A 12,704-nucleotide genomic window follows, 5' to 3' on the forward strand; every position below is an offset into this window, starting at 1 on the left:
ATTTCACTAATCTTGTGTGTTTTCTACTAATGAGGTTCGTTTCAAGTATAAGTTAACTACGAGTCCCATGTGTTTTCGTTGTAATGGTCTTATTTAGGATCTTCTTCATGCTCTTAGAGATTGCACTAACTCATTCTTGTTGTCGCATAATCTAGGTTTTGTTGAGCCAATTTTTTGGAGTAATCAGTCTTTCACCAATTGGTTGGTGGACAATTCTAAAGGCCTCAAAGGGAGATTGTTCTTGTCAGTCATTTGGTGGGTTTGGAGGTGGAGGAATAATACTATTCTAGACTCTCTTGCTTGGGATATTAACCTTGTTGCTTCTCGTGTTCATCAGGATTTAGAGACTGATTTTCTGTGACAGACTGGACATTTGTAGATGGTAATTCTTCTCCTTTCATATGGTCTCCTCCGGTTGTTGGGCAAGTAAAGTTGAACGTTAATGGCAGTTGTTCCATAGTGTCAAATATCATGGGTGGCGGTGGAGCTTTATGTAACCACAAAGGTAACTGCATGTTGGGTTTTTCTATAAGCCTTGGAGTTGGTTTTGCTATAGAAGCTGAGTTTATTGCGATGGAACAAGGTCTGCTTATAGATTGGGATAAGGGCTTATGCTCTATTGTTCTTGAGTGTGTCTAGCTAGAGGCATGGCAAATCATTACCAAGGGTTTCGTTGTTAGATTTCAGTGGATGCATGCAGTGGTTAGCCGGATATGCAAGTTGCTGGTTTGTTCAAGTTTGTTTTATTTCTAGGGATGCTAACTCTTTGGCAGACTTCTTGCTCAAAGCAGATACTGTCTCAGGCTCTGGGATTCAGATTTGGGCTTATACTCTTGCAGGCGCGTCAAATACTCTTATGATGAATCTTGCTTCATAGTCTTGTCATTTTCTCTTTCCGATGTACCAAAAAAATACTTATTATTATATATACGTGTATCCACAAATATTACTGATATGAGTACTAGAAAACACTCTAGTATTCGTTCAGTATGTTGCCATGAAGTCATGTTGGATGACATATCATTTAGCAAGCTCAATCACAGGGATTAGATGGCCAACGCCATGGCTGGAGAGAAGAGCTATATGTATCTGCATGAGATCAGCAATTTTACTAATAGGATGAAAATTGAGTCAAATTAAATTAAACTTTCATGGACAAATAACAATTACACAATAATTGGTGACATCGTCACACTCACCACAGTCGGCAATTGAAGAGATATATAACTGGTTATAATATAATTGATTTTTATATTTAGATATATTTGTTAAAGCTGATTTTAAATATAACTTATTTTGTGTGCTTCTTTGTTCGTTTTGAATCATTAATATCGTTTATATGCCACAATTTTGTTGCTAAGTTGTTTGTTTGAATTTTGCATAATATAATTTTACAAAATAAAGTACAAAAAATATTATTTAAATTTATAATTTCTTGCTAGTTAGCTATAGAAAAGTGAAATAGAAAATTATAACCAGGGGAACTTTTCTCTCTATAACACTATTATTTGTACTAAGTAACAATTTTATATATTTCACTTAATTTATATTTAATTAATATTGTCTTTTCAAAAATAGTAATATAAATAATATCATAATAATGTATAAATCTCTGCAGTAATAAGAAATATTATACTCTTATACTAAATAAGATCCAATGATCTATTATTTCGAGTGTAATATCTATACATTATTATCTAAATATTTATACACACTTAGGTCATCATTTACCACTCATTAATATTTGAAAGTTAATGATTAAAATATGAATAGTAGATAGTGTAAAAATCTATTATAATGTCTATACTTACATCCTTTTCACCTATTATTTCCTAGCACATAAAGCCCGATTTAATTTTAAGTAAATATCTTGGGGAGAATTAAAAATATGATTCCAACAATCTAATTTATAACAGTTATGGACCTAATAATAACATAATGTAGATTTGTAATACAATCTTTTTTACTGAATAAGTACAATTCTGATTATTCAATATAGTTAGTTTATAACTTAGGCGTAAACGATATCTAAGAACATTTCTTCTATACGTTATCCTGCACCAGCATGTCCAGACAAACGACATGCTTTAGGTTATGTAGTTTGCAAATAAACGTCTAAGATAACAATGATGACTTTATTTTTTGCATAATCAAGATCTGAAATGGAATTGTCATCATTTCATAAAGTTTTTAACCATGAAATTAAAGAAATGTTACTCCTCTGAAATATACCAATAAATTACTATGTTGTGAATCTAACACGGTTGCTTAACTATGCCAAGAAGCTTCTAACAGACTTGAAAAACTAGATTCAAAGAATGCAACATGGCATTTAAGGATTTGCTAACACAAACAGAAACAGATGATTTTCCATTCAAATGATAACCCCATAGGCCAGGACCATTTCCCTTGGGCAAAATAAGGTCATCATGCACTCTCTTCTGATGCTTCTCTCTTTTTGCCCTTCTTCATTCCATCACCACTATTCTGTTGTTGCAGCTCTGCCTTCTTTTGTTCTCTAATCATAGCCCGCCTTGCTCGTGGTCGCAATTCCCGTACTGTTCTAGGAGGCATCACATAAGGTTCCAGTGGGCGATCAACAAAAGGGTGCTCGCTGCCAGGAAAGATTCTTAATTTTCGATCCCTATCCTACATCCATCAGCAAGAAATACAACTTCGAAGATCAGTTCTTCAATTGTACATACAGAACAAAAAAGATCAGAAACAAGGACTGACAAGATGAGAAGAAAAATATTGACAAATGTATCTATATAAGAGCATGCACATCGGCAATTGCTTAAAGTTGAACAACAAAGCGTTGTAGTAAAAAATGTAGAGTTTCTTCAGTGCTAATAAATTGTGTTTGCACCCCAGGTTCTGTTAGTTAATTTTCATTAATAGGTCATCTATAAGAATGGCTGTAAGTCTTGCTAAGGCTTGTCACATGCCTTGATCTCATCATAGTGGAACTTCATCTCTCCACAAACTTGCTATACAATAACCAAGCCATATTTTGACTAAGTAGGGTAAGTTACATCAATCAAACGAAGACAAAAGGCTCCAGTGATATTTTAGTCCCTGATTATTTCCCCTATAGTTTTTCTAGGCTCCAACTAATCTACTCTCCTAGTGGAGCTTCTACATGTCTCCTCCAGATATGGACAAACCATGTAAGATGAGATTCTACCATCTTTTCAACATTACGTGTTACACTAACTTTCTCTCTAATGTGTTAATTCTTAATCTTATCTTGTATACTGTGTCCACTTATCCAGCACACACCTTTCTCATCTCTGCTATATTAAGTTTATTTTCTAGTTGGCATCTTAGAGGCCAACATACAATCCAAACAATACCTAAGGCTATTATAGTTGTGCGGTAAATTTTTCCTTTAAGCTTATGGGGCACATCTCTATCACATATAACACCTGGAGAACTAATCCATTTCAATCACCCAACTTGAATCCTATGGTTTACATATCTCTCTACTTTTCTAACATTTTATACGATTAACTCAAGATACCTAAACCTTAGTGAACTATGGTATGAATTTTTACCTCCAAGGTTGGATTTACTAGCCTCTTGCTAAACCTACATCAGCCATCTTAAATGAAACGCATATGCCTCCAAGGCTTTGTTTATACATTTCTAATTTCTTGTTTATTTCCTTTCTCAAGTCTCCAACTAAGACAACGTCATCCACGAAAAGCATTCATCATGGCAACACCTGCTCTTCGATATGCTCAGTAAGCACATCTAACACCAATGTAAAAAGATGAGGGCACAAAATTAAACCTTGGTGTTGTGTTATGGTTTCTCGACATAAAAACAAATTGATTTTGTGAACTACATGTCTTTTAATTAACCTCCGCTCAATTACCATCATATAACATCATAGTCAATTGGGGATAGCAGAGCATAGCGGCCGATTCCGAAAACAACATATAGGGATAGCGGGTAGTGGGAAGGCTGCTACTGCTGAGGGAAAAATATAAGTAATTTATACCCTGCACTTACAAATACACTAAAATACACCAAATAAAAGAAATTTATACCCTACACATACAAATACACTAAAATACACCAAATTAAAGTGGTAAAAACATAACAACAAGCAATCCTTTATTTCCCGCCACTGCCTCTTTATTTGCCCATACATCAATATCGTTTCTACTAGGTTTCAGCAACACATCATTAGGAGTGGATTGGCAATGAGGTTCAGATGAGACCATGATTGTGGGAAGTATAGAGAAAGAAGTGGGTACGTACAGCAGGGTAGTTTTTCAACAAGAGTAATGCAGCATGAGTATTTCTGTACGGGCAAAGAGAAAGAAAACTGTTGCTGCTAAATTTTCATGTTTTTATAAACGGGCAGCATCACATGCATTAAAAGAGGGGATAAGTAATTTATTCAAAAACCCTAAAAAACCAATGCTCGTAATTAAAAAAAAGGGGGCAAAAAGGACATTTCTAATTTGAACTTAGGACTCCGACTGCAGCGTGAATTGGCCCACAACAGCCAACTACACTGGTATCCACCGTTTCGTCACGGGAAGTGGCTGACAACCTCCGCGACTATGCTATCGCACCAATATCATGTGCAATCAACTACGTAGTTCATAGTATGGCTCCTGAGTTTTATAAACAACGACTTGAAAGGCTCTCCTGGACCTTCCAAAACTCAATAGGTATATTATTTGATCCAAATGCTTTGCTATTATCCATCCTCTTCAAAACTTCTTTTACCTTGAACCCCAAACTCTACGATAAAAGGGTTCAATAGAAGCTCCTTTGCTTTCCACACTTTAATTGCCACTACTTTGATCCTTGGAACCCTTTCTTGGTCTTTACTCTTCACACTTCACTCTCCTCTTAACCCTCATATGCATAACGAAAACCCAATATTGGGTAGTCATACTCTCTCCAAGTATGCCATTCAAAGCACGCAAAACTTTCTATTTGATTTTCTTATTAGTAAAATTGATTTGAGTCACACTCTTTTATGTGATGGGACAGTTCTACTTTATAAAACGGTAATTGGCTATTGTGAAACTGAAAGTCAAAGAAAAGTTCAGGATAGTTTAATCTTCCACATTTACTTCCCCAGGGCCATAACCCCCATTTAAAACGGCCATATCCTCAAAATTCCCTCCCATGTGGTTACTTCGATCTTTTGCCCGCTAACTTAATAAATAATGTTGATATGTACTTTATCATTACATCATTTAAGATGAAATGGTGAAAGTTTTGGTGAAGTACCTTAAGAAAAATTAGACCAAGTTATCCTGATTTATTGATAATTTGATATTGATTGCTGAGAGTGGATCTCAGATTGTCAAATTTATAACGTGTATAACAACAGAAAGTTCAATTGAGTTGTTAAAAAGACTGCCATTTAGTATCCATAATAAAAAATAGTCTGGAGGCTATCAGATAAATAATTCTTGTCACATTCTCAGATAGCTGATACTATCTACAATTTTGAAAAATAGGGATTGTTCGGGGAGATAAGGATTATTGCTAAAAGGCTTGTGATTGGTTTAGGGGTACAAAGCATGGTAGAATACTCAGTCCTCATTATTTCGTTAAATTATTTTGGGACAATTGCATTTTGGCTCAAAAATCCAAATGATTACGGGGTCTATAGCATCTCAAGTGAAAACAAGTTTGTTTGGGTACTGTAAGTATGATAATCTAGGAAGTATATTTGTAGTGATATTTTTTAAAATATGGATTCCACTTGTTAAAATCAATTTATATTGTTGCTTGTAGTGAAAAGCTATGGGGGCTACAGGCTACCTCAAAATAAAAAACTGTCTGTGATTCACTTATTCCAACAGTAGGAATCAATCTGGAAATTTTGTTTGTCTCCAAAGGGATTATACTCTTGCAATATTCAAACCAAAAATGTACAAAAACTAGTATGGACACTAATAATTAAATTTCATAGTTCAAAATACCAAAAAATATTGGTCCATGTAGCACTTACATCACGCAGTTTGTTTCTAGGAAGCATGCGCAGAACAGCTTTGCGAATGACATCTGTGGGGTCTTTGGCCATCTGATCCTGTAGAGTCCTTTTCTTGAGGTGGCCTATATACCTATATGTCAAAACTTATGTCATAAAAATGTCAAATATTATGGTTTATAGGTATAAGAAACCCAATAAAATAAACAGTGATGAAAATATTTAGGTAAAGTTTTACAGGTATTTGTGGTAGTAATCACTAATTAAAAACAGAATGTGTATTATTTTCCTACGGCTCATTAATGAGGTAATGGAAAGGTCAGACACATGTTACGTTTTAATTGGAAAATACCATTACAAGATACTGAAGAACTTCACCAAAGTTTTTTTATTGATAATATTATTGGTGACAGAATTCCTTAAAAGATAGGCATCCAAATCAAAATAAAATTATTTGATTTTTCCATAAAGCCCAAAATTAAAATTTCCTCAGCTATAGCTAAGTACTAAATGCAAAGCACTTGCCCTGTGTGCCAGTAGTAGACCTTGTCTGTAAGTTTTCTCCCACTCACACAGATATCCTTTGCATTAAGCACAACGCACATATCTCCATCATCACGATTAGGTGTATAAGTTGGCTTATCCTTTCCTTGAACTACAGTAGCAATTTGAGATGCTAACCTGCCAAGAATCTATACAGGGAGAATATGTATTAACAAATTGATCTCATTACTTCAAATATGCAAATTGTCCTGTATTTGATCAGACATTAAAAGTGCATAAGATGTCAGAAGCTTGGAAAACTTTATGTATCATCTAAATTAGCACTTTCTTATAACTAATTCACCCAATAAGCAATACTTTGTTCCAAAAATGCTCCACATGTATGTACCACGTCATGGCAATAAATTCAGGGGGATAATTAAATATTATATTATACGGACCCTTCTTAGCTAACTTAATAACTAGATATTGCAAACGGTCGACATACATTCTGAATGCTTCCCAAATGAAATGCCCATGAACTTGCAAGACTTATTGTGTTTGATAGCTCTCCACAGGGTTTGATATTCAAATTCCATTCATATTAGGTTGTGAAGCATTTCACTAACCTAATATCTCACATTTTATTCTTTCTCGAAATGCCAAAAAATTTGTGCAGCAAATAACTAACCAATCACAAGCTGAAACTATGGCACATCTTTTAAGTTCAACAGGAAAGACTTCATGTTAAGGACACATACTCACTATCAGTTGTACAAGAAAGAACCAGGAAAAATCCATGCTGACCTGGCCCTTGGCATCAAAAACCTGCCATCGGAGACCATCAAGATTAATCCGTCTTAGTCCAGCGGCGGCTCTCTGAGAAGATAAATCATAAAGGACACGATCAGACATAAAACCAACCTTGGAACTGACTTCAAATAATGACTCAGATGAAACCACTCACATGTATTTCAATTACATTATTTATGTTCAAAACAGCCTTATGAGGGAAAAAATAGCTGAAAGAGTTTTTAGAAAAATAAGCAATTAATTTATCTAAAAATAAACTCAATCAGTCATGCCACAATTTAACCACAAGGATCCTAATTCACCAGAAAAAGAAAATAACTTCGAAACTATAGCCCTTTCCACAAACACCTGGCATGCATTCTCAGCATACAAAGTTTTAGACAACCTAAATGACTACACAGGACTTCAAAATTACCTTCATGTCGAAAGAATTCACCATCTTCATTTTCGCCTAACTTTCTTCGTTCGATCTACAACACTATTCACAAACCCAACAAAAAATTAATAAATAAATAGATAATTGGAACACTTTAGTTATGAACGTTATAAAATTACAAGATTGAAAATGCAAGGAACATAGCTACAGAGAGAGAGTGGTACCCAGATGAAGGAGTAGGGTGAGAGCCGACAAAGCAATGCAAATATATGATTCGGAAACAGTGAGCCACTGACTTAAACCCAAACCCTTCTCTTTCGACTGAGGAAAAACGTAAAATCACTTTAGGCACAGTTCTTCTGGGTTGGGCTAGTGTTGGAATTCTAATCGGTCCGTGTTCATTTTCACTATATCATTGGGCCTCAATCCAATACCCCAGAAATATCAGGATTACGAAGACTTCGCCTCTTAACATTTTTAACTTCCGTCATTAAATTAACAATCCCTATATTCTGAGTAAATTTATTAAATTATATCATTGTTGCCAGAGTTGTATACACTTGTCAATTTATTATAAATTATTCATTTTTAATGATAAATAACTCTTAAAAAGTAATATAAATGAATAATAAATTATATAATAACAGAATATAAATTTTTATATTGATAATGTATAAATATTACACCTATATTTTGAATGTTAGGAATAAATTTTGGGAAAAATGTATAGTTCCTAAATTGACTTAATTGAAACTATACTATTTTCAAATTTTGTATTCCAACATATTATTCTTTGAAATAAAATTATAGTTTTGATAATGGCTACTTAATACTGGGATACTTTCGAATTTTATTATTCCAATTTACCATTATAGATAGTAAAATTTTAATTCTAACACTAGTCTTTAAGAGGTGAAAATTTTGAAATTTTTTCAGTTCCAATCAATGTTAATAATATTGTATTGGTCATCAAATTAGATATAATATTGATATAGTATGTAATATTTTAACTATAGTTCAATAACTACAATGCATACTAGTGAAATTAAATATACATATATGTTAAAGTTGTTAGTTGATTTCGGTTTATTAGTTGTAATATTGTTTTCGCTAATCGATTAAGAATTTAATTAATCGATTAACTAGTTAGTATATAAATGGTGATTCCTTTATTTCTTGTAATTCATTCATTTTCACTAATGATTTTTTAAGCTTTCTTTCTCATTTTCCCCCCTCATCTTTCTTGTTTCATCAAAAAGATTCAAGTATGTCTCCTACCATTTTAACATGGTATCAGAGTGTACTTAATCTTTTGTTAGGTTCCGCATTTATGCTTCTATGAAGAACTTCCATATCAACTTACTATAAGGAGCAAGAATGGAGAGTGTCTACTAGAGTTACAACAGTCTCATCACCATTTTCTTTGATCATCTAGAGTCCTTGGTTGAGGCACCTAATGATTTGTCGTTCTATATCAAGCGTTCTTCCATTTCAAGATTCCCAAAAAAATTCATGTCAACAACTTTGTATGGACCTTTATGTTGTTTACTAATCAAAGAGGCATGTTCATTTCATTTATTGCAAAGTAATAAAAGATTAGTGCATATCTTCTTCTCAAAAGTTTCTACCATCTTCTTGATTTCAATTCTGTAATAAGTAACAACACTCAGAAGCAAAGAAGGGTGAGAAAAGTTTCATTCAATTATGTTTATCAAACTGATAATGTTGGTATATGAATATTATAAAGCAATATGCAACTTTCTCTTTGAGATCTTTCAAAGTTCTTGAGATTCTTGGTCACTTCACATATTTTTCTTCTTGTTCTTCATCAACTACCCCCAATTATTTCTTTTCTTTATAACTCTAGTTTCTTTACCCATCTCTCATTAAACACACAACATCAATTTTTCATCATTGAAGCAACATATAAGGATCAAGATTAAGGTCCATCTCATTTCTCTCTTTCATCCATTATGATTGGTTTGCATCTGTCAAAAAGATGGTTAAGCGTTGGATTTTAGATTTCAAGATTGTGAGACGAATATTGGCTCACCAGTAATAGCATGTATTAGAGTATGTGTGGTATTCAACACAATCATTTCAAGCTTGGAATGCTTGACACATTCTAGCTTGAGGGGGATGTTAAAGTTGTTAGTTGATTTCGGTTTATTAGTTGTAATATTGTTTTCGTTAATCGATTAAGAGTTTAATTAATCGATTAACTAGTTAGTATATAAAGGGTGATTTCCTTATTCCTTGTAATTCATTTCATTCATTTTCAGTAATGAGAAATATCATTTCTTTAAGCTTTCTTTCTCATTCTCTTTTCTCATCTTTCTTGTTTCATCAAGAAGATTCAAGCATGCCTCCTACCATTTTAGCATGGTATCAGAGCGTACTTAATCTTTTGTTAGGTTCCGCGTTTATGCTTTTATGAAGAACTTTCATCTCAGCTTACTACACGAAGCAAGAATGGAGAACGTCTACCAGAGTTACAATAGTCTCATCACCATTTCCTTTAATCATCTAGAGTCCTTGGTTGAGGCACCTGATGATTGTGCCGTTCTATATCAAGTGTTCTTCCATTTCAAGATTCCCAAGAAAATTCATGTGAACAGCTTTGTATGTTCCTTTCTGTTGTTTATTAATCAAAGAGACATGTTCATTTCATTTCTTGCAAAGTAATAAAAGATTAGTGCATATCTTCTTCTCAAAAGTTTCTACCATCTTCTTGATTTCAATTCTGTAACAAGTAACAACACTCAGAAGCAAAGAAGGGTGAGAAAAATTTCATTCAATTATGTTTATCAAACTGGTAATGTTGGTATATGAATATTATCAAGCAATATGCAAGTTCCTCTCTGAGATCTTTCAGAGTTCTTGAGATTCTTGGTCACTTCACATCCTTTTCTTCTTATTCTTCATCAACTACCCTCAATTATTTCTCTTCTTTATTCCTCTAGTTTATTTACCCCTCTCTCATTAAACATACAACATTAGAGTGTAATTTTTCATCATTGAAGCAACATATAAGGATCAAGATTAATGTCCATCTCATTTCTCTCTTTCATCTGTTATGATTTGTTTGCTTCTGTCAAAAAGATGGTTAAGCATTGGATGAAATTGCTTCTGCCAAATGGTGGTTAAGCGTCAGTATTTTTTCACATTCAGATTTCAAGATTATGAGACGAATATTGGCTCACCAGTAATATGAGGTATTAGAGTATGTGTGGTGTTCAACACAATCATTTAAAGCTTGGAATGCTTGACACATTCCAGCTTGAGGGGGAAGTTAAAGTTGCTAGTTGATTTCAGTTTGTTAGTTGTAATATTGTTTTCGTTAATCGGTTAAGAGTTTAATTAATCGATTAACTAGTTAGTATATAAAGGGTGATTCCCTTATTACTTGTAATTCATTTCATTCATTTTCAGTCATGAGAAATATCAATTCTTTAAGCTTTCTTTCTCATATTTCTTGTTTCATGAAGAAAATTCAAGCATGTCTCCTACCATTTTAACAATATATATTATATTAACATAAACGAATAGAAAAAACAATAATTATTTTTTATTTATAAGATTTGTTACCACAAAAATGTTTCATCGGTGGCCAACGGTATTTTCGAATTATAAATAAATTAAATAGTTATATGTTTGATCCTTCATACTAATATTTTGGTAAAAAAATATGTCAATTTTATTAAAAAATTAATTTTAAATGAAAACCGGTCAGTGTGATTAATATTGTTCAATTGAAAACTGGACTGTATGACCAAATTTTGTCAATGTGATTATATGACCGATATAATTCTTGCACCATACCAGTAGTAGAATCTATTCATCAATTTTCCAATTAAACTAGTCGATACCAACCAATTTTTACAATACTGCTTTCACTTGTGGGTAGTAATTTTTTTATTCCTGTATAGAACTAAAACATATAACAACATGAAGGCACCACCATTATTGGATGATTATTTGATGACGAGTGTAGAACATTGTCTTCCTCTTTGTTTAAATATTACGGAGAGAATATTCGTGTTCACTCCGACAATTTAAACAAAGAGAATGAGTAAGATGACGGTGGTGAAGAAGATGAAATTCCATAGGTGTGGGATACATTTATACTGGCGTCAGCTTCATTCATAAGCATATTGCACACAATATATGTCACAACTGACAACAACATAAGTATATTATTGAATATTGGCTAAAAGAAAAAGATGATGAAAAGACTTTCTTGAGTCAAGCAAAAAAAAGAAGTGGTTAAAGATCATCTTGAAGAAAGGGAGAATTTCTAGCCAAGTAAAAAGAAGTGGCTATGGTGAAACCAACATTAATGCTCTTTTTCCCTTTGGCCACATAATCTTCAAGAGCTTTGGCTATAAATAGGTGTGTTCCATGCCATTGTAAGACACGCCAAATACATAGCTTAGTGCATATTCTCTCTTCTTGTTCTCTTGTTCTAATTGTGTGAGAAATACTTGAGTGAGAGTGAAATTGGGTGAAAACTTGTAGTTCTCTTTTATCATAGTGAAATAATTTGTTGCTCTTCAGCTGTGGACGTATGCAAATTGCTGAACCACATTAAACTCTCAGTGTCATTTTCTCTATTATATTTTCTCTATGAGTCTTCCGCTCCAACAAACTGGTAGCAGAGCTCGTAGAGCTCTTGCATGCTAAGTCGTACAATCTAAAAGAAAATTCTTAGTATGCTCTATGTTCGTAGCATTGTCTGATTTTACATATCAGAAAAGAATTGTTCTTGTTATTGGAAAGGTATAATATTGTGAAAGTGTATGTCTAGGAAAGTTCTGTCTTAGGAAAGACCTAGTATTTAAGCGTGTCTGTTAAGACCCACCTCTTTTTCCTGTGAACTTTCCTGGTGTATGTTCACGGACTACGATATTGTTCCGGTATACGGTTATCATGGCGAGTGCTAAATTTGATTTGGAGAAATTCAATGGAGAAAATGATTTCAATCTATGGTGATTGAAGATGAAAGCTCTACTAGTTCATCAAGGCTTGGGCAAAGCCTTTGAAGGTAGAAACAAGTTATCAGGG

General features: G+C 33.4%; 1 protein-coding gene across 2 annotated transcripts; it reads right to left on the bottom strand.

The window, feature by feature from the left end:
• LOC109350061 (50S ribosomal protein L13-like) lies at positions 2,151-7,981 on the bottom strand. Of its 2 annotated transcripts, XM_019591187.1 has the most exons (6): positions 7,865-7,981; positions 7,680-7,742; positions 7,259-7,330; positions 6,494-6,660; positions 5,990-6,101; positions 2,151-2,649 (listed from the first exon to the last, which is right to left on the bottom strand). In XM_019591187.1, the coding sequence occupies exons 2-6, from the start codon at positions 7,707-7,709 to the stop codon at positions 2,428-2,430; spliced, it is 603 nt and encodes a 200-aa protein (XP_019446732.1). In that variant the 5' UTR covers positions 7,710-7,742; positions 7,865-7,981; the 3' UTR covers positions 2,151-2,427. The 2 variants fall into 2 exon arrangements, with proteins under 2 accessions (XP_019446732.1, XP_019446730.1); XM_019591185.1 differs by lacking the exons at positions 7,680-7,742; positions 7,865-7,981 and having other exon boundaries at positions 7,259-7,366.

This window comes from Lupinus angustifolius, chromosome LG06 (assembly GCF_001865875.1).
Source record: "Lupinus angustifolius cultivar Tanjil chromosome LG06, LupAngTanjil_v1.0, whole genome shotgun sequence".
Taxonomy (NCBI): domain Eukaryota; kingdom Viridiplantae; phylum Streptophyta; class Magnoliopsida; order Fabales; family Fabaceae; genus Lupinus; species Lupinus angustifolius.

What these genes read in the sequence shown, in the direction of transcription:
- LOC109350061 (XM_019591185.1), bottom strand. Translation starts at nt 7,366, where the DNA reads ATGTCTGATCGTGTCCTTTATGATTTATCTTCTCAGAGAGCCGCCGCT. An exon ending in TTTTTGATGCCAAGGGCCAG is followed by an intron (nt 6,661 to 7,258) that starts GTCAGCATGGAT and finishes CTCCCTGTATAG; the next exon opens with ATTCTTGGCAGGTTAGCATC. An exon ending in CTAGAAACAAACTGCGTGAT is followed by an intron (nt 2,650 to 5,989) that starts GTAAGTGCTACA and finishes TGATGGATGTAG; the next exon opens with GATAGGGATCGAAAATTAAG.